General features: G+C 45.0%; 1 protein-coding gene across 1 annotated transcript in view; it reads left to right on the plus strand.

Moving 5' to 3' along the window:
• TCTN2 (tectonic family member 2) overlaps positions 1-22,359 on the plus strand; it is a 28,615-nt gene that overhangs the window by 923 nt on the left and 5,333 nt on the right. The window contains exons 2-11 of the mRNA XM_032283471.1: positions 2,071-2,202; positions 3,584-3,780; positions 5,092-5,218; positions 8,566-8,707; positions 10,055-10,120; positions 11,897-12,031; positions 12,272-12,349; positions 17,399-17,479; positions 18,412-18,523; positions 21,279-21,385. Of these exons, the coding sequence (XP_032139362.1) occupies positions 2,071-2,202; positions 3,584-3,780; positions 5,092-5,218; positions 8,566-8,707; positions 10,055-10,120; positions 11,897-12,031; positions 12,272-12,349; positions 17,399-17,479; positions 18,412-18,523; positions 21,279-21,385 (1,177 nt within the window). The remainder of the gene's footprint in view (positions 1-2,070; positions 2,203-3,583; positions 3,781-5,091; positions 5,219-8,565; positions 8,708-10,054; positions 10,121-11,896; positions 12,032-12,271; positions 12,350-17,398; positions 17,480-18,411; positions 18,524-21,278; positions 21,386-22,359) is intronic.

The following is a 22,359-nucleotide window of genomic DNA, read 5'->3' on the forward strand; positions in this document are numbered from 1 at the left end:
CTCACTGTCTCATCCCTGCATAACCCCACCCCGTCTCACTGCATCATCCCTGCATAACCACACCCTTGTCTTACTGCATCATCCCTGCATAACCTCCCCCGTCTCACTGTCTCATCCCTGCATAACCTCCCCCAACTGTCTCATCCATGCATAACCCCCCCTCACTGTCTCATCCCTGCATAACCCCGCCCCTGTCTCACTGTATAAGCCCTGGATAAGCCCACCCCCCCATACTCTCATGGTCATACCATGTTTGTCCCACCTGCACTATTGGGTACCACAGTCATGAGCCATGTCTGGACACTGGACACTTGACAGCGGATGGATCTTAATTGAGATGTGCTGTAACTGTCAAATAGCCACCAGTTTTTGAGGACTTTACTGTGAAACAAAGAATGTGAAATAGCTCATTTATAAGTTTTTCATTGATTGCCTGTTGCAATGATATTATTTTTGATATGTTGGGTTCAGTAAAATTATTAAATTAATTTTTATGTTTCTTTTTTTTTTTTTTTTTTTTTGAGACGGAGTCTCGCTCCATCGCTCCGGCTGGTGTGCAGTGGCATGATCTTGGCTCACTGCAAACTCCCTCCACCTCCCTGGTTCAAGCGATTCTCCTGTCAGCCTCTTGAGCAGCTAAGATTAGAGGCATGCACCACCATGCCCAGCTAATTTTTGTATTTTTAGTAGAGATGAAGTTTCACCATGTTGGCCAGGATGGTCTCAATCTTTTGACCTTGTGATCCACCTGCCTTGGCCTCTCAAAGTGCTGGGATTGCAGGTGTGAGCCACCTTGCTTAACCTTTTGTTTTTCTTTTTTGAGGTTGAGGGAGAGTCTCACTTTGTTGCCAGGCTGGAGTGCAGTGGCGCGATCTTGGCTCACTGCAACTCCGCCGTCCTGGGTTCAAGTGATTCTCCTGCCTTGGCCTCCCAAGTAGCTGGGACTACAGGTGTGTACCACCATGCCTGGCTTAGTTTTGTGTTTTTATTAGAGACCCGGCTTCATCATGTTGCCCAGGCAAGTCTCGAACTCCTGACCTCAAGTGATCCAACCACCTTGGCCTCCCAAAGTGCTGGAATTATAAAGATGAGCCTCCTACAGGCTCTCACCTGTTATCCCAGCTACTCAGGAGGCTGAAGCAGGAGGACTGAGGAGTTCAGTACTAACCTGGGCATCATAGTGAGATCCTATCTGAAAAAACTAAAATACAATAAAATACAGTTGCCTCCTTTTTACTTACTTAGTTCCTCCATGATTGAAACAGAATCATGGTGTGAGGATCTGAGTTTACAGCATAATAGAGACTTGAAGTCAAGTGTCTTGCAAAATTAAATATGATCTTGTGATTGGATGGATTCCACATAAGCTCTCTGATATGTCACCATGGCTTCAGTTTTATCTTCCAAGAAGAGGAAATGAATTAGCAGGAGAAAATGCTTAGTATCAGGATGTGTTATAGCGGGATTGTTCAGAGTATTGAAAACTAAAATCAGTACATTATTATTATTATTATTATTATTATTATTATTATTGAGATGGAGTCTCACTCTGTCACCCAGGCTGAAGTACAGTGGCATGCTCTCGGCTCACTGCAACTTCTGCCTCCTGGGTTCAAGCGATTCTCCTGCCTCAGCCTCCTGAGTAGCTGGGTGCACACCACCATGCTCAGCTACTTTTTATATTTTTGTTAGAGACAGCGTTTTACTATGTTGGCCAGGCTGGTCTTGAACTTGTGACCTCAGGTGATCTGCCTGCCTTGGCCTCCCACAGTGCTGGGATTGCAGGTGTGAGCCACCCCACCCAGCCTAAAATCAGTACATAATGTGTATACTAACTTGTGACTCTTAGTCAATTGATGATCTTCCACATCAACGATGGCTTTTTTGGTTCATTGTAACTGGTGTGTTTTCTTGTATTTGGGTTTTTGCTGGAGTGGTAGATGCAGGCCTCAGATATTTTGTGGATTCCTTAATGTAGAATACTTGGTAATGATGATTTACAAAACAAGACAATTCAGCTTTCTTTTGAATGTCAAAAATGTGATAATGCTTTGTCAGAGTGTTTCTTAAGCTGAATTTTTCTGTTGTGTGTACTTTTCAGAGAACGTGACTGTCATTCCTAACCAGGTGTATCAGCCCCTTGGTCCTTGTCCTTGTAATTTAACAGCTGGGGCCTGTGATATTCGCTGCTGCTGTGACCAGGTATGTTCTTTTGATTATTGGGCACAAAAGTTACCCTACCTGTGAGAACACCAGGAGAGCCACCAACAGCTTTTTTTATTTTTTATTTTTTGAGACAGAGTCTTGCTCTGTCACCCAGGCTGGTGTGTGGTGGTGCAATTATGGCTCACTGCAGCCTTGACCTCCCGGGCTCAAACGATCCTCTTACCTCAGCCTCCAGAGTAGCTGGCACCACAGGCATGCACCTTCAGACCCAGCTAATTGTTTTGTATCTTTTATAGAGACAGGTTTTGCCATGATGCCCAGGCTGGTTTCAAATTCCTGATCAAGCAGTCCTCCTACCTTTGCCTCCCAAAATGCTGGGATTACAGGTGTGAGCCACCATGCCTTGCCCCAACAGCTTTTTAAGGGATGATCTTCCCAAACTGAGATTATATTTTCTGTTGCAAATTGTTTTCAAATTGAGTATTTTTAAAAATTTTTAAATTTTGGCTGGGCATGGTGGCTCACACCTGTAATCCCAGCACTTTGGGAGGCTGAGGTGGGCAGATCACCTGAGGTTGGGAGTTCTAGACCAGCCTGGCCAGCATGGAGAAACCCCGCCTCTACTAAAACTACAAAATTAGCTGGGCGCGGTGGCACATGTCTGTAATCCCAGTGACTCTGGAGGCTGAGGCAGGAGAATTGCTTGAATCCAGGAGACAGAGGTTGCGGTGAGCCGAGATGACCCCATTGTACTCCAGCCTGGACAACAAGAGCAAAACTCTGTCTCAAAAAAAAAAATTAAATTTTTATTTTTATTCTTTTAGGCTTAGAGCAGGTACAACATATAAATTGAGTATTTTTCTCAAACTCCTGACTTCAAGTGATCCACCTGCCTCAGCCTCCCAAAGTGCTGGGATTACAGGTGTGAGCCACTGTACCCAGCCCCAAGTAATTTCTTGATGACATTAATTGGGTCCTGTTATAATTTAGCAAGGGCCTGGCGATCCTTGTGGAATACGGAATGTTTCCCCTCACTCTAAATGTCCATAGGCTTTTCTGGGCTAAGGGTTTGAATGGTGATGACAGTTAAGAAAGGAGGTTCACTATGGTTTTGTCTTCATTTGGGCTCTGTTCTGTACTATCTTTTCTTCTTTTGTCTTACCAGGAATATCTCATATCCCAAGTAAAACTGTGGTTCCCTTGAATGCCCGAAGTTTCTTATTTGGGGAATTGACAAAATAAATTCTAGAGCTACTTTACTTTCTATGGGCACAAGGCACTTTTAGATGAGACAGAGATTATAGGTTTTCTTGCTTACTCAGTAACATCCTACTGGGCATAAACAGTGAGCATTCATCGGGCTTGCCAGGAGATCCTCACTGCGGCCACAGCCCCTGCCTTTGTGTTTGCCTTCAAGGAATGCTCATCCAACTTAACAGAGCTGTTCAGAGGGTCCTGCTTCACCGGCGTGTTTGGAGGAGACGTCAATCCTCCTTTTGATCAGCTCTGCTCCGCTGAGACGACACACGCTGTCCCCGACTGGTTTCCCTTTCTGTGTGTGCAGTCGCCGCTGGCCAACACGCCCTTCCTTGGTTACTTCTATCACGGTGCCGTGTAAGTGTCAGAGCAGCCGCCTGGGATAGGGCATTGTTCTCCCGCCCCGGTGGGGCCATACTCTAGTAGGCCTTATAATGTGGTCCCATTTTTCCCAACCCCTCTCCAGAGGTTCTTTGCCTAGAGGATTCAATTCCAGATTTCAGTTAGCCAGTTTATTTTGCGTTATTTGAGAGAATTGGACCTCCTTGAAAATAAATTGATTGACACTGGAAACAGCTCACTTGCTTTTTTGTTTGTTTTTTTTTGAGATGGAGTCTAGCTCTGTTGCCCAGGCTGGAGTGCAGTGGCACGATCTTGGCTCACTGTAGCCTCCACCTCCCGGGTTCAGGGGATTCTCCTGCCTCAGCCTCCCAAGTAGTGGAAACTACAGGTGCACACCACCCCACCTGGCTAACTTTTGTATTTTTAGTAGAGACGGGGTTTCACTGTGTTAGCCAGGATGGTCTCTATCTCCTGACCTTGTGATCTGCCTGCCTCAGCCTCCCAAAGTGTTGTGATTATAGGCGTGAGCCATCACACCCGGCCTTTTTTTTGAGATGGAGTCTTGCTCTTGTTGCCCAGGCTGGAGTGCAGTGGCGTGATCTCGGCTCACCGCAACCTCCGCCTTTCAGATTCAAGTGATTCTCCTGCCTCAGCCTCCCAAGTAGCTGGGATTACAGGCATGCACCACCACACCTGGCTAATTTTGTATTTTTAGTAGAGACAGGGTTTCTTCATGTTGGTCAGGCTGGTCTTGAACTCCTGACCTTAGGTGATTCACCTTTCTCAGCCTCCCAAAGTGCCGGGATTACAGATGTGAGCGACCGTGCCCGGCCTCATGGTGCTTTTCTAGGGGAGGCGAAGGAGTGGTTGCTCGTGGGGGATTTTAATTTCCTGTATTTTATAGTTTGATATTGTTAAAATTTTCTCTGTGATTTTTGTAATTAAAAAAGTAAAGAGGCTAGGCGCAGTGGGTCACATCTGTAATCCCAGCACTTTGGGATGCTTAGGCAGGCAGATCACCTGAGATTGGGAGTTCAAGACCAGCCTGGGTACGTGGTGAAACCCCATCTCTACTAAAAATTCAAAAAATTAGCCCGGATGTGGTGGTGGGAGCCTGTAATCCCAGCTACTCAGGAGACTGAGGAACGAGAATTACTTGAACCTGGGAGATGGAGGTAGCAGTGAACAAAGATTGTGCCACTGTCACCCACAGCCTGGGTGACAGAGTGAGACTCCGTCTCAGAAAAAAAGTAAAGAACAACATTAAGGAAGAATTGTGTTTTTGCAGATAACTGACACTATGCAGCTTTTCTTATTGATTTTCAGCTCCCCCAAACAGGGCTCCTCCTTTGAAGTGTATGTGCACACTGATCCAAAAGACTTTGCAGACTTTGGTTACAAACAAGGAGATCCAATTATGACCGTGAAGAAGGCATATTTCACTATCCCGCAGGTAATCCCAGGAGTATTCATATGCTAGACCCTTCTCTTATTTTTCCTGTCCTATTATTGTTAATTTAAGTCGTATTTCTCTTTAAAATCTCTCTCTTTTTTTTTTTTTTAACATTCTTGGAGTATATAAAATCTCTTTTTAAGTTACTTATTTTTCTCTTTTGTACCTTTTAGGGACTTAACTATTTATGTTCTCCAGATTAATAAAACATATAGTTGCCGGGCGCGGTGGCTCAAGCCTGTAATCCCAGCACTTTGGGAGGCCGAGGCGGGCGGATCACAAGGTCAAGAGATCAAGACCATCCTGGTCAACATGGTGAAACCCCGTCTCTACTAAAGCTACAAAAAATTAGCTGGGCATGGTGGCGCGTGCCTGTAATCCCAGCTACTCAGGAGGCTGAGGCAGGAGAATTGCCTGAACCCAGGAGGCGGAGGTTGCGGTGAGCCGAGATCGCGCCATTGCACTCCAGCCGGGGTAACAAGAGCGAAACTCCGTCTCAAAAAAAAAAAAAATAAAAAAAATAAAACATATAGTCATTCTTAAATTAATCACTGTCTGCTTAAAACTTAGAGTGAACGTACAAAATAAAACCAAAAGGTTTTCTATAAGTTTCCATGGAAGTACCTATCATTTTTTCTTTTTTTTTAAAGTTAAAAACATTTTTTTTGGTTTGAGACATAGTCTTGCTCTATGACCTAGGGTAGAGTGCACCGGCGTGATCTTGACTCACTCCAGCCCTGACCTCCCGCATTCGGATGATCCTCCCTACCTCAGCCTCCCAAGTAGCTGAGACTACAGGCGTGTGCCACCATTCCTGGCTAATTTTTTTGTACAAATGGGGTTTTTCCATGTTGTCCAGGCTGGTCTCTAACTCCTGGGCTAAAGTGATTCGCCCACTTTGGCCTCCCAACGTGCTAGGATTACAGCATGAGCCGCCGCGCCCGACCAAAAATTTTTTTTTGTACAGGTGGGGGTTTCACTGTGTTGCCCAGGCCTCAAAATCCTTCTGCCTTGGCCTCCCGGTGTGTTGAGATTACAGCGTGAGCCTCAGTGCCTGGCTGGAAGTAACTATCATTCTTTATTTCTTTTTTTTTTTCTTTTTTTTTTGAGACGGAGTTTCGCTCTTGTTACCCAGGCTGGAGTGCAATGGCGCGATCTCGGCTCACCGCAACCTCCGCCTCCTGGGTTCAGGCAATTCTCCTGCCTCAGCCTCCTGAGTAGCTGGGATTACAGGCACGCACCACCATGCCCAGCTAATTTTTTGTATTTTTAGTAGAGACGGGGTTTCACCATGTTGACCAGGATGGTCTCGATCTCTTGACCTCGTGATCCACCCGCCTCGGCCTCCCAAAGTGCTGGGATTACAGGCTTGAGCCACCGCGCCCGGCCCATTCTTTATTTCTTTTTTATAAAAACTTTTAGGTTCAGGGGTACATGTGCAGGTTTGTTATATAGGTGAACTTGTGTCATGGGGTTTTGTTGTGCAGATTATTTTGTCACTCAAGCCAAGTACCCAATATATTTTTTTTCTGATCCTCTCCCTCCTCCCACCTACTACCCTCAAGTAGGCTCCAATATAAAAAGCAATGGTTAGATAAATACATCATTTTATTTGTCATTGAAACTTTGAAAAATATTTTAAGGCTCTAAGGTTTTATATGAAATCGTTTATGTATGTATGAATGAATGAGTGAATGAAGACAGGATCTTGCTCTGTCGCCTAGGCTGGAGTGCAGTGGTGCAGTCACAGCTCACTGTAGCCTCGATCTCCTGGGCTCAAGCAGTCCCCCCACGTAGCTGGGACTACAGACGCATGCCACCATGCCTGGCTAATTTTGTGTTTATTTATTATTATTATTTTTCAGTTAGAGTCTTTTCTGTTGCCTAAGCTGGAGTGCAGTGGTGCAATCTCAGCTCACTGCTACCTCCGTCTCCTGGATTCAAGCAACTCTCCTGCCTCAGCCTCCTGAATAGCTGGGATTACAGGCACGCACCACCATGCCTGGCTAATTTTTGTATATTTAGTAGCGACAAGGATTCACCATATTGGTCAGGCTGGTCTTGAATTCCTGACCTCAGGTGATCCACCCACCTTGGCCTCCCAAAGTGCTGGGATTACAGATGTGGGCCACTGCACCCAGCTTCTGCCTAGCTAATTTTTTACTTTTTGTAGAGACAGGGTCTCACTATGTTGTCCAGGTTGGTCTTGAACTCCTGAGTTCAAATGATCCTCCTACTACAGCCTTCCAAAGTGTTGGGATTACAGGTGTGAGCCACTGCTCCTGACCTGAAATCTTTTCTTTTCTTTTCTTTTTTTTTTTTTGAGATGGAGTTTTGTTCTTGTTACCTAGGCTAGAGTGTAGGGGCGTGATCTCAGCTCACTGAAACCTCTGCCTTCTGGTTTCAAGCGATTCTCCTGCCTCAGTCTCCCGAGTAGCTGAGATTACAGGCACCGTCCACCACGCCGTGGCTAATTTTTGTATTTTTAGTAGAGATGAGGCTTTACCATGTTGGCCAGGCTGGTTTTGAACTCCTGATCTCGTGATCTGCTTGCCTTGGCCTCCCAAAGTGCTGGGATTACAGGCATGAGCCACCATGCCTGGCCCTGAAATCTTTGTTAAGTTCAACATTATGAGGAATGATATTTGTGGGAAGAAAGCGTGGAAAGTGAAACAGTTTCTCTTTCCTGTTCATATGAATCCATTTTTATGGTATTAAACTCTGGTGGTGCTGAGGGAGAGAACATGAGGTTTACTGTAATCATGTCTCTGCAAAGTAAACAGAACATGACAAGGGATTTTCTTTTTCTTTCTTTCTTTCTTTTTTTTGACACAGAGTCTTGCTCTGTCTCCCCAAGCTGGAGTGCAGTGGCGTGATCTCTGCTCACTGCAACCTCTGCCTCCCGGGTTCAAGTGATTCTCCTGCCTCAGCCTCCCAAGTAGCTGGAACTACAGGCATGTGCCACCATGCCCGGCTAATTTTTTGTATTTTCGGTACAGATGGGGTTTCACCGTGTTAGCCAGGATGGTCTCAATCTGCTGACCTTGTGATCCGCCCTCCTTGGCCTCCCAAAGTGCTGGGACTACAGGTGTGAGCCACCGCATCTGGCCTCTTTGTTTTTATTAGATAATATTTGCTGTGACTCCACAACCAATGGCTTCCAGACCTTGATGGGCAAATCAGTTGAGTGTTTTGCTAAAGCTGGTCAACTAGTCAGTGAACTTGCCATTGCTGAAACCAGACCAGCAATGGGAGCAGGCTGCAGAAAGAACAATAAGGGACGCTGATCTATTTTGTATGATTAGGAGAGAGGCCGTAAATCTGTTGGCTTTGCCCTTCACCCTCAGGTGTCCCTGGCTGGGCAGTGCATGCAGGAAGCTCCAGTGGCATTTCTTCACAATTTTGATGTTAAATGCGTTACTAATTTGGAAGCATACCAAGAACGAGATGGTGTTATCAATGAGAAGATCAAGAATGTTGCCTTAGGAGGTATGTTACATTTCTTTGAAAAAAAGAACACAGACCCAAGCATGAAGATAAGCTATGATCTCATGAGAGTATAAATCATTTTTACTGGTTCAGCTTCAAATAATATTTTAACTGCTAATTGTTTAGTTCCGTAAGACAGCATGTTGCATATTAAATATTTTGAAATTGAAGTAAAATTCAAATAACATAAAATTAACCTTTTTGTTTGTTTGATTTGAGACGGAGTCTCGCTCCATTGTGCAGGCTGGAGTGCAGTGGCGCAATCTCTGCTTACTGCATCCTCCGCCTCCTGAGTCCAAGCGATTCTGCCTCAGCCTCCCGAGTAGCTGGGACTACAGGTGCCTGCCACCATGCCTGGGTAATTTTTGTATTTTTATTATAGATGGGGTTTCACCATGTTGGCCAGGCTGGTCTTGAACTCCTAACCTCAGGTGATCCACCCTCCTAGGCCTCCCAAAGTGCTCGGATCACAGATGTGAGCCACTGCACCCTACCAGAATGAACCATTTTAAAGTGTACAATTCAGTGACATTTAGGACCTTCCATACTGTTATGCCACCATTACCTTTTTATAGTTCCAGAACATTCCATCATCTCAGAAGGGCATCTGTACCGATTAGCAGTCACGCGCCACTCCTCTATCTCAGCCCCTGCAGCCACCAATCTGCTTTCTGTCTGCATGGATTGCTTATTCTGGATGTTTCCTAGAAATAGAAGCATACATATGTGGCCTTTTGTGTCTGGCTTCTTCACTTAGTGTGGTGTTCCGTGGCTCATCCATGTTCCGGCGTGTGTCACACTTTGCTCCTTTTTATGGCTGAGTCATAGTCCATCCTATTGACAGACCACATTGTGTTTGTCCGTTCGTCAGTTGATGGGCATGTGGATTGTCTTGATATCTCGACTGTTTTAAAGAGCACTGCTATAAACACTCGTGTACAAGTTTTTTCATAGATGTGTGTTTTCATTTCTTTTGGGTAGACACCTAGGAGTGGAACTGACACGTCATGCTAATATGACTTCTTGAAGACCCACCAAATTGTTCTCTACAATGTCTGCACCATTTTTTATTGCCACCAGCGGTGAACTGCATATTTGTTTCTACGTCACAGTCACCCTGTTTTTTGTTTGTTTGTTTATTGTGGATTTTCCTCCTCAGTTATAATTAGATGCAAAGAGGACTGGGACTCCTATCTGATGGTTTTTGGGGAGTGGGGAGAGTTTTGCGGTTGGCAGCCTGGGCAGGTTTATTTGCATTGTTTGCTTGATGAGCTGTACTTTGCCTGAGTAAGTGTGATCGTGGTAGGCCGTGTTACTCCTGTGGAAGTTAATTTATGTCTCTCTTAGGCATAGTTACACCAAAAGTCATCTATGAGGAAGCAACTGACCTAGACAAATTCATCACCAGGACAGGTATTTAATGTTACACTTTGAGATCATTTCTTCAGAAACAGATGTGTCATTTCTTACGAGTAATATATAGCCCCAGAGTATATGCTTTTATTAGTCACTTAAAAAGGTTCACAATAGTTAGGAGACTATGCCAGGAGCATTTCATTTGCTCCTTGTTCTGTCTTGCTGGGCTTTGGAGTACTCTCTGGCCTGTTCCTCCACAGTCCTGGCTTCTGTGAGTTCCACCATCCCTGCTAGTTCCAGCTTCCATGAACCTTTCCTTAAATGTTTGATAGTTAAGGAATTCTTTTTTTTTTTTTTGAGACGGAGCTTCGCTCTTGTTACCCAGGCTGGAGTGCAATGGCGCGATATCGGCTCACCACAACCTCCGCCTCCTAGGTTCAGGCAATTCTCCTACCTCAGCCTCCTGAGTAGCTGGGATTACAGGCACGCGCCACCATGCCCAGCTGTTTTTTTGTATTTTTAGTAGAGACGGGGTTTCACCATGTTGACCAGGATGGTCTCGATCTCTTGACCTCGTGATCCACCCGCCTCGGCCTCCCAAAGTGCTGAGATTACAGGCGTGAGCCACTGCGCCCGGTGTTAAGGAATTCTTTAGGACACAGCATGTTCACATCTTGCTTTCTTTCCTTTTTTTTTTTTTTTTTTTTTTAAGATAATTAAATTTTGCAATTGCAATACAGCCAAATAAGTTATGTAGAGTTTGGCTGCTTTTTTTTTTTTTTTCTGAGATAGAGTCTTGCTCTGTCACGCAGGCTGGAGTGCAGTGGTGTGATCTTGGCTCACTGCAGCGTTCACATCCTGGGTTCAAATGATTCTTCTGCCACAGCCTCCTGAGTAGCTGGGATTACAGGTGCTTGCCACCACACCTGGCTAATTTTTTGTATCTTTAGTAGAGACAAGGTTTCGCCATGTTGGCCAGCCTGGTTTCAAACTCCTGACCTCAAGTGATCCACCTGCCTCAGCCTCCCAAAGTGCAGGGATTACAAGTGTGAGCCACTGTGTCTGGCTGATTTTGGCTGATTTTACCAGGAATTTAATTTTTAATGAAGGATATATGTGATTCTTTTCTTTTTACTAATTGGAGACAGAGTCTTGCTCTGTCGCCCAGGCTGGAATGCAGTAGCATGTTCTCACCTCACTGTAACCTCCACCTTCCAGGTTCAAGTGATTCTCCTGCCTTAGGCTCCTGAGTATCTGGGATTACAGTCAGCTGCCACCACTCCTGGCTAATTTTTGTATTTTTAGTAGAGACGGCATTTCACCTTGTTGCCCAGGCTGGTCTCAAACTCCTGACCTAAGGTGATCCACCTGCCTTGGTCTCCCAAAGTGCTTGGTGTCTCTTTCTGATGTGTTATAATTCTCAAATGTATTCATTAGCTCATCAAATATTAGCGGAGTTCCTACGCTATAGTAAGGAATTAGACAGCCAGCCCCTGCCTTATGGAAGTGACCCTCTGGTCTTTCATCTCACAAACATTTTGCCAAGTGTGTGCTCCATGGCAAGCTATGAGCCAGGTGCTGGGGACACAGAAATGAAAGGGACAGATCTCATTCTGGGTACCGTGATGGCATAGAGGAGGCAGCGAATGCTGATTTGGTGGGCCAGGGCAGGCTTCCTCGAGGAATCAGTGACCAGGGTATGTTAGGGAAAGGGAGATAGGGAGGGCAGGGGCAGGCACTCAGGGAAGGCCACACAGGCAGAGGGAGTTTCCCAGTAATAGAGTTAAGCTCAAAGAGGGTCTTTAATTTATGAACATTTTCTTGTATTTGCAGAAGCTCCTTTAAATAATGGATCATCCCTCAGAATCGTGAATGTGGAAGAACATTATATTTTCAAATGGAATAACAATACAATCAGTGAAATAAATGTCAAGATTATTAGGGCAGAGATTAATGCCCACCAGAAAGGTAACTTTGATGAGGGTAGCAAGCATGCTTTCACTGAAAAGTATTGTTTTTTCTTTGTTCAAGTTTCTCATAATTATAACCCATAAAACTCAGTCAGACTTGTTTCTATGTGCATTTATGATTTAATCAATGAGTATATTTTGCATGTCAGAATGCAATTTTACGTAAGACACTATGGAGAATAATTTCTTTTCCTAGTGAAATGATACATGTTATATTTTTATTTTGTTTTATTTTTAGGGATATTGACGCAGAGATTTGTCGTAAAATTTTTAAGCTATAATAGTGGTAATGAGGAGGAATTATCTGGAAATCCAGGTAAGATGAGTATATGACAGTCATTGATCTTACAAACATATTTTAGTTTGATACTCCCAGCCACCATCAGGATGATTATAAGTAACTCTCTCCAGTTTTAGTTGCTGACCTTTTTCTTATTCTCTCTCTCTTTTTTTTGAGACAGGGTCTTGCTCTGTTGCCCAGGCTGGAGTGCGGTGGTGTAATTTCGGCTCACTGCAACCTCTGCCTCCTGGGTTCAAGCAGTTTTCCTGCCTCAGCCTCCTGAGTAGCTGGGATTATAGGTGCATACCACCATGCCTGGTAATTTTTTTTTTTTTTTTTGTTTAACCACACAACACAGAAAGCTTTATTTATCTGCTACTTCTCCAAAGAGAGGCTCGCAGGGTCGCTCACTTTAATATAATGTTTATACTTTTAGTAGAGACAGGGTTTCACCCTGTTGTCCAGGCTGGTCTTGAACTCCTGACTTTAAGTGATCCCCTGGCCTTAGCCTCCCAAATGTTGTGATTACAGGCATGAGCCACTGCCCAGCCTCTTTATTCTCTGTTGTAACACTGTATTCTTCTTATTTATTTTTTGAGACAGAGTTTCCCTCTTGTCACCCAGAATGGAGTGCAATGGCACGATTCGGGCTCACTGCAACCTCTACCTCCTGGGTTCAAATGATTCTCCTCCAAGTAGCTGGGATTACAGGCGCCTACCACCACGCTCAGCAAAGTTTTGTACTTTTAGTAGAGATGGGGTTTTGCCGTGTTGGCCAGACAGGTCTTGAATGCCTGACCTCAGGTAATCCACCCACCTCAGACTCCTAAAGTGCTGGGATTACAGGTGTGAGCCACCACGCCTGGCCGACATGGTATTCTTTTTGTGATAGCAACATAATTTTTTTTTACATAGTCTGTTGTATATAGTAACATGTTGTTGTAAATGTGAAGCATTCTTTGTCTTTAGTTACTGGTTTTTTGAGAGACATAATACATTTAAAATGTCGATAAAATTATTATTATTTTTTTGAGACAGAGTCTCACTCTATCACCCAGGGTGGAATGCAGTGGTTATGATCACAACTCACCGCAGCCTTAACCTCCCAGGCTGAAGTGATCGTTTCACCTCAGCCTCCCAAGTAGTTGGAACTGTAGATGTGTGCCACCACGCCTGGCTCATTTTTGTATTTTTTGTAGAGATGGAGTCTTTGCTGGCTGGGCGTGGTGGCTCACACCTGTAATCCTAACACTTTGGAAGGCTGAGGTGGGCAGATTGCTTGAACTAAGGAGTTCGAGACCAGCTTGGGCAACACGGTGAAACCCCGTCTCTACAACAGTACAAAAAATTAGACAGGTGTGGTGGCGTGTGCCTGTAGTCCCAGCTACTTGGGAGGCTGAGGCACAAGAATTGCTTGAACCTGGTAGATGGAGGTTGCAGTGAGCTGAGATCTCACCACTGCACTACAGGCTGGGTGACAGAGCTAGACTTTGTCTCCAAAGAAAAAAAAGAAAAAGCTAAAAAAGAAGAGATAGGGTCTTGCTATGTTTCCTGGCTGGTCCCAACCTTCTGGGCTCAAGTGGGCTGGGCTGCCCACTTCAGCCTCCTAAAGTGTTAGGATTACAGGTGTGAGCTGCCATTGCTGGCCTAAAATTAACTTTTTAAGAAATAATGGAGGCCAGGCTTGGTGGCTCACGCCTGAAATCCCAGCACTTTGGGAGGCCAAGGCTGGAGGATGGCTTGAGCCCAGGAGTTGGAGACCAGCCCTGGCAACATAGTGAGACCCTGTCTATACAAACAGATTTAAAAAAAATTAACTAGGCCGGGAGCGGTGGCTCAAGCCTGTAATCCCATCACTTTGGGAGGCCGAGGCGGGTGGGTCACGAGGTCAAGAGATCGAGACCATCCTGGTCAACATGGTGAAACCCCGTCTCTACTAAAAATACAAAAAATTAGCTGGGCATGGTGGTGCGTGCCTGTAATCCCAGCTACTCAGGAGGCTGAGGCAGGAGAATTGCCTGAACCCAGGAGGCGGAGGTTGTGGTGAGCCGAGATCGCGCCATTGCACTCCAGCCTGGGTAACATGAGTGAAACTCTGTCTCAAAAAAAAAAAAAAAAAAAATTAACTGTGTGTGGTGGCACTTGCCTATAGTCCCAGCTACTCAGGAGGCTGAGGTGGAAGGAGGGCTTGAGCCTGGGGAGTTAAGCCTGCAGTGAGGCCAGGAAGTTGAGGCTGCAGTGAGCTGTGATCACACCACTGCACTCCAACCTGGGCAACAGAATGAGACCCTATTTAAAAAAAAAAATAGTTAAGAGCCAGAGCTGAGCAAACAGTGAAAAACCCAAGATAAAAAATCAATGCCGGACTTAACGCACAGGTGCACAGGTACTCTAGAACTTCGGAGGAGGAGAAAGTTAATCATTGAACCAAACTTCTCTTTTTTTTGAGATGGAGTCTTGCTCTGTCCCCTAAGCTGGAGTGGTGCAATCTTGGCTTACTGCAACCTCTGCCTCCCAGGTTCGAGTGATTCTCCTGCCCCAGCCTCCTGAGTAGCTGGGACTACAGGCATGAGCTACCATACCTGGCTAATTTTTGTATTTTTAGTAGAGACGGGGTTTTGCCATGTTGGCCAGGCTCGTCCTGAACTCCTGACCTCAAGTGATCCACCTACCTCAGCCTCCCAAAGTACTGGGATTATAGGCATGAGCCACTGCTCCCAGCTATTGAACCAAACTTCTGATCCTTAAGGAGCTTTGTTGAGTGTCCAGTTTGCGTGAGGCATTGCTCTCAGTGCTGGAGGTAAAGCAGTGAGTCCGTGCCCTTGGTGAGTTTCCATCCTGGGGTTGTGCGGAGGGGTTGTGCCTTGAAGAGCAGATGGTGCGTATTGGGACCAGGGGTAACCTGAGTGAAGCCTAGGAGGCAGATATGAGCATGAAATACACATGGCAAGGCTGGGTGTTCAGCAATGTTGGGACGTAAAGCTGGAAACACAAAAATGATGCATGAGTCTGATTGGACCCTGTTTTTTGTTTGTTTTTTTCAAGAAAGACTGGGTTTCTCCATATTGGTCAGGCTGGTCTCGAACTTCTAACCTCAGGTGATCCACCCACCATGGCCTCCCAAAGTGCTGGGATTACTGGCGTAAGCCACCATGCCCGGCCTAATTTTGTATTTTTAGTAGAGTTGGGGTTTCTCCTTGTTGGCCAGGCTGGTCTTGAGCTCCTAACCTCAGGTGATCCACCCACCTTGGCCTCCCATGGTGCTGAGATTACAGGCATGAGCCACTGCACCTAGCTTTCCACAGCTTATTTTAAATGGTCCTGCAAAAAAATCCCATATGTATATGTACATGTTTATCTAATTTGAGCATCTCTAATCTGAAAATCTGAAATCCAAAGTGCTCTAAAATCTGAAATCCAAAGTGCTCTAAAATCTAAGACTTTTGGATCACCGACATGGTGCCACAAGGGGGAAATTCCACACTGACACCTTTGCTTTCTGATGGTTCAGTGTCCACAAACTTCATGTGCAAATTTTCTTGTACAAAATTATTAAAAATATAGTATAAAATTACCTTCAGGCTATATGTATAACATGTATATGGAACATAAATATCATGTTTAGTCTTGGGTCTCGCCCTCAAGATAACCTGTTTTTTTTTTTTGAGATGAAGCCTCACTCTGTGGCCCAGGCTGGAGTTCAGTGGTGCGATTTTAGCTCACTGCAACCTCCGCCTCCTAGGTTCAAGTGATTCTCATGGCTCAGTTTCCTGAGTAGCTGGGATGACAGACCTGTGCCACCATGCCTGGCTAATTTTTGTATTTTTAGTAGAGATGGGATTTTGCTGTCTTGGCCAGGCTGGTCTTGAACTCCTGACCTCAAGTAATCTGTCCATCTCGGCCTCTTAAAGTGCTGAGATTATAAGCTTGAGCCACGGCGCACAGCCAAGACTCAGGAATATGCAAACATTCCAAAATCGGAAAAAATTCCAAACACTTCTGGTCTCAAGCATTTCAGATAAGGGATGCACAACCTGTATGATATAGTTAAGATCAATATGGCCAAATATTAACAAAGTTGATTTTGATGTGGTTGTATTGACATTCATGGTATTACTTTCAACTTTTCTGTACATGTGAACATTTTCATAGTAAAATATTGGAAGTAATAAGTTGCATTAATAGGAGATGGATAGGAATATGACCTAGCAACAGACCTTGGGGTTGAATGGATTTACTGGGAAAAGGTTCTATTGAAAGATTATGGTCGGGCGCAGTGGCTCACACCTTTAATCCTAGCACTTTGGGAGGCTGAGGCAGGTGCATCACTTGAGGTCAGGAGTTAGAAGCCAGCCTGGCCAACTTGGGGAAACCCCGTCTCTATTAAATATTCAAAAAAATAGCCTGAGGTGGCGGTGGGCACCTGTAATCTCAGCTATTTGTGAGGCCGAGGCAAGAGAATCACTTGAGCCCAGGAGGCAGAGGTTGCAGTGAGCCGAGATCACACCACTGCACTCCAGCCTGGGTGACAGAGTGAGAATCCATTTAAAAAAAAAAAAGATTACTTTGGTTTAAATGTCTTCTATGAGCCCCTGTAATAAGCAGTATTATCATTCAGCAAGTGTTCCTTCACTGGCTTGATAAGCACCTCTGTGTCTTTGCAGGAGAGGTCCAAGACTGACTCATGCCTGCAATTTATTTTTCAGGTTTTATTGTTAAAATGTATTTTTTATATTGAATGAATGTCCTTGTCTGTTAAAAAAAAAAAAAAAAAAAGGGGCTGGGCATGGTGGCTCATGCCTGTAATGCCAGCATTTTGGGAGGCCGAGGTGGGCGGATGATGAGGTCAGGAGTTCGAGACCAGCCTGGCCAACATGGTGAAACCCCCGTCTCTACAAAAATGCAAAAATTAACATGATAGTGGGTGCCTGTAGTCCCAGCTACTCGGGAGGCTGAGGTGGGACAATCGCTTGAACCCAGGAGGTTCATCATGTATTTCTCTTTTGTATTGTTTGCTGAGTTATGGCTTGCTATGCTAGAGTATAGGCGGAAACATGCTTATTCTCCTTTGTCATGTTTGTCTAGGTTACCAACTTGGAAAGCCTGTCCGAGCTCTAAATATCAACAGGACGAATAATGTCACAACTTTACATCTTTGGCAGTCAGGTAATCCGGTTTGATCATTTTGATTAGCCTTCTGGCAAACTGGTGTTAGAAGTATTTTTTTTTTTTTTTTTTTGAGATGGAGTTTCGCTCTTGTTACCCAGGCTGGAGTGCAATGGCGCTGTCTCGGCTCACCGCAACCTCCGCCTCCTGGGTTCAGGCAATTCTCCTGCCCCAGACTCCTGAGTAGCTGGGATTACAGGCACACGCCACCATGCCCAGCTAATTTTTTGTATTTTTAGTAGAGACGGGGTTTCACCATGTTGATCAGGATGGTCTCGATCTCTTGACCTCATGATCCACCCGCCTCGGCCTCCCAAAGTGCTGGAATTACAGGTGTGAGCCACCACGCCTGGCCCAGAAGTATTTTTTATTTTGTATATTGCAGTATGTAGTAATCTAATCAAGCGCTCAATTATTTTAAAGCCTGGTTGGCTTATTTAGCAGGAGAGGTACATGCTGCTGAATAACAGTGGTGGTGGTTTTTCATGCTTCTACAGCTTTTTAAGGAGAAATGCTAAGCTTGTTTGCACCTGAAGTGCTGGTTGCTAGTAAAAGAGATTTAAATAGGAGATTGGCTTGAGAGTCCCATGCTGTTCTTGCCTATAGCCCAGGATGGTGCTAATTGGAGACAGGAGAATAACTTCATTCTGAACTATGGGAAATCGGTGGTCAGTGATCATTACCAACATCTGCCAGAGGCAATATCATTTTCTGAAGAAACCGTCAGAAACCACCGCTCAGGGTCTGGGAATTCTGATACAAAAAGGCATCTTTGTTCAGCTTTGAAAGGATTAGATTAACAGTGATCTCAGCTTTTGAAAACTGGAAACTTTATTTTACTTACTACTTTCTCCCTGTTTTTCAAGAAAACCTTTGAAGTTAATCTTTTATTTAGCAAAAAGTAGCAAGAGGATAATCTTTTTCTTTTATAGCTGGAAGGGGTTTGTGTACATCAGCAAATTTCAAACCCATTTTATTTGGAGAAAATGCACTCTCTGGATGCCTGTTAGAAGTTGGGATTAATGAAAATTGTACACAGCTCAGGTGAGTATTTCATTGATGAATTTATCTGCAATGTGAATGATTTTCTTAAAATTAATTCATGACCAGGCACAGTGGTTCAACGCCTGTAATCCCAGCACTTTGGGAAGCTGAGGCGGGTGATCACGAGGGCAGGAGTTTAAGACCAGCCTGACCAAGATGGCAAAACCCTGTCTCTACTAAAATACAAAAGTTAGCTGGGCACAGTGGCAGGCGCCTGTAATCCCAACTACTCGGGATGCTGAGGCAGTAGAATCACTTGAACCTGGGCGGCAGAGGTTGCAGTGAGCTGAGATTGTGCCACTGCACTCCAGCCTGGGCAACAGAGTGAGAGTCCATCTGAAAAAAAATTGATTCACTACATGAATATCAAAGACAACATTAATTATGAAAAATTAGAGTCAATTAAAACTTGTAAAAGTGATAATAAATAAATGCAGACATGTAATACAATTTAGAGTTGATTCAAACATCAATATGAGGGAAAATAGACCTCTTTCTTGGGACTAAAGCCAGTTCATCCAAATTTAAGCAAATTTCTCTGCCAAAGTTTGTTCGGCTCACTGGAACCTCTTTTTTTTTGTTGTTGAGATGAATTCTCGCTTTGTCACCTAGGCTGGAGTGCAGTGGCGCAATCTCAGCTCACTGCAGCCTCTGCCTCCCTGGTTCAAGTGATTCTCCTGCCTCAGGCACCCTGAGTAGCTGGGATTACAGGCATGCACCACCACACCTGGCTGATTTTTTTTGTATTTTTAGTAGAGACGGGGTTTCACCATGTTGGTCTTGAATTCCTGACCTTAAGTTACCTGCCCACCAAGGCCTCCCAAAGTGCTAGGATTACAGGTGTGAGCCACCACACCCAGCCTCATTGGAACCTTATACTCCTAGAGCTATGAAAAAGGCCAGGACAAGGTATAATTGGGGTGATTAACGTTTTTGTTTTTGAGACAGGGTCTCATTGTGTCGCCCAGGCTTGGGTGCAGTGGTACAATCATGGCGTACTGCAGCCTCAACCTCCCCAGGCTCAGTAGGTCCACCTGCTTTGGCCTCCTAAAGTGCTGGGATTATAGGCGTGAGCCACTGTGCCTGGCCTATATTCTGTTTTTGTATTTTTTGGACAGTAGCCATCCTAATAGATAAGAAGTGGTATCTCATTGTGGTTTTGCTTGCATGCATTCTTTTTAGCTTGCCTTTTTTTTTTTTTTTGAGACAAGATCTCACTCTCATCCAGACTGGAGCGCAGTGGTGTGACCACGGCTCACTATAGCCCGACTCCGCTCAGCTCAGGTGATCCTCCCACTTCAGACTCCCAAATATCTTGAAGTACAGGTGTACCTCAATGCCTGGCTGATTTTTCATATTTTTTGTAGAGATGGGGTTTCACCATGTTGCTCAGGCTGGTCTCAAACTCCTGGGCTCAAACAATCCACCTGCCTGGGCCTCCCAAAGTGTTGGGGTTACAAGTGTGAGCCATTGTGCCTGGCCTGCGTGCATTCTTACACACATTTTATCTTTGCATATCCCAAGATGTGTAGTTCTTTGGGGAGCAGGAAGAAAATGCAGGAGACATTGAGAAGTTAAGGAAAACTGGTATAAATTGTTGGCAGCAGCTCCTGATTATGGGTTGTGAGGTCTGAGTCCATGGGCAGAGACCCTCTCCCGCAGTTCCTGAGATTTGTGCCCTCCACTGACAGTGCCGGGAAGGAGGAGGGATGCTATGTTCCAACGCTTAGTCTTCACTTAATTTTAAGACTCAAAATCCCAGCTAGATATTTAGATTACTTTTATTATTGGATCACTCTGGCCCACCAATTTATCCTGGTAACTTGATGTATGCTCTAACTACCTCCTAAGTTTGGTGACTGTCAGCAGAATCTTTGAGCCATGCGATCCCAACTTGTTACTAACATTTTTTTTTTTTTTTTTTGAGACAGGGTCTTGCCATGTTACCCATGCTGCAGTGCAGTAGTGTGATCTCGGCTCACTGCAGCCTCAACCCTGCAAGGCTCATGCACTCTTCCCACCTTAGCCTCCCAAGTAGTTGGGACTATAGGCATGTGCCATCACGCCTGGCTAATTTTTGTATTTATAGTAGAGGCAGGGTTTTGTTATATTGCCCAGGTTGGTCTTGAACTCTTGAGCTCAAGGAATCCTCTGACCTTAGCCTCCCAAAGGGTTGGGATTACAGCCGTGAGCCACTGCTCCTGGCTAAATTACTAACATTTTAAGTCTAAAGTAAAAGATTGCTTCTCTATGTCCTCCTCCAGCTGTGTACGTCCATCCTGGGAAGGCCATCAAACATACCCATTCCATGGGTGACACCCTGCCAGTTTTTAATGCGGGTTCCTCTGGCAGTTTTTTTTTTAAGGCATAGTTTCACTCTTGTTGCCCAGGCTGGACTGCAATGGTGCAATCTTGGCTCACCACAACCTTCGCCTCCCAGGTTCGAGCTATTCTCCTGCCTCAGCCTCCTGAGTAGCTGGGATTACAGGCATGTGCCACCCCGCCTGGCTAATTTTATATTTTTAGTAGGTAGGCTTTCTCCCTGTTGGTCAGGCTGGCTTTGAACTTCCACCCTCAGGTGATCGCCTGCCTCAGCCTCTCAAAGTGCTGGGATTACAGGCATGAGCCACTGCGCCAGGCCCCTCTGGCAGTTTTTCATTTAGGCACTTGGAAGTGAAACCTGGACATTCATTGGAAAGGACTTTAGGACAAGACCTGCTGGCCATGAGCTGAGAAATGTCTTATTCTCTTGCAGGGTGAGTGCTGTTGAAAGACTTGATTCATTAATACAAGCGACTCATGTTGCAATGAGAGGCAACTCCGATTACACTGATCTTAGTGATGGCTGGCTTGAAATAATACGTAAGTCAAAGTGGGTTACAATAAAGCCTATAACTTGGTTGCTATGATTGCCAACTGTAGTTGCAGCATTAGGGCCCAACCGAGTAAGTAGGTCATCTTCCTGAGGCTTAACTACGCTTAACTGGATGTTTGTTCAAGGGTTAGCTCTCCAGGCAGGAAACTTGGCATGCCTTTTTCTTCTTATTCATGATACCTTTTTTGTTTTTAGAGACAGGGTCTTATTCTGTCACCCAGGCTGGTGTGTGCAGTGGTGCAATCACAGCTCACTGCAGCCTCATCCTCCCAGGCTCAAGAGATCCTCCCGCCTCAGCCTCCCAAGTAGCTGGCACTACAAGTGTGTGCCACCATATCTGGCTAATTTTTTGCATTATTTGTAGAGGTGGATTTTGCCATGTTGCTCAGGCTGGTCATCAACTCCTGGGCTCAAGTGATCTGCCCACCTCAACCTCTCAAAGTGTTGAGATTACAGGCATGAGGCACTGAGCCTGGCCAACAACAATCTTTGTAAAAAGGCTGGGAACAGTGGCTCATGCCTATAATCTCAGCACTTTGGGAGGCCAATGCAAGAGGATTGCTTGAGGCCAGGAGTTTAAGACCAGCCTGGGCAACATAGTGAGACCTTGTCTCTACAAAAAGTTTAAAAAATTAGGGGTGGTGGCATGTCCCTGCAGTCACTGCTACTTGGGATGCTGGGGAAAGAGGATTGCTTGAGCCCAGGAGTTTGAGGCTGCAGTGATGAGCTCTGATTACACCACCGCACTCCAACCTGGATGACAGAGCAAGATCCTCACTCTAAAAATAAAACAAAATAAAATAAAATACATTGAAACAAAGTCCAAGCGAGGTTTGAAGATTTTTAGTATGTATAGAGACAGCAGATTAGTGGATGCCAGAGGCTGAGGAGTTGGGAGGAAATGGGGAGAGACTGCCATGGATAAAGGATTTCTTTCTTTGCAGAGCAATAAAATGTTCTA

Source organism: Sapajus apella, unplaced genomic scaffold, assembly GCF_009761245.1.
Source record: "Sapajus apella isolate SASKATOON/1434 unplaced genomic scaffold, GSC_monkey_1.0 scaffold2, whole genome shotgun sequence".
NCBI classification, from domain to species: Eukaryota; Metazoa; Chordata; class Mammalia; order Primates; family Cebidae; genus Sapajus; species Sapajus apella.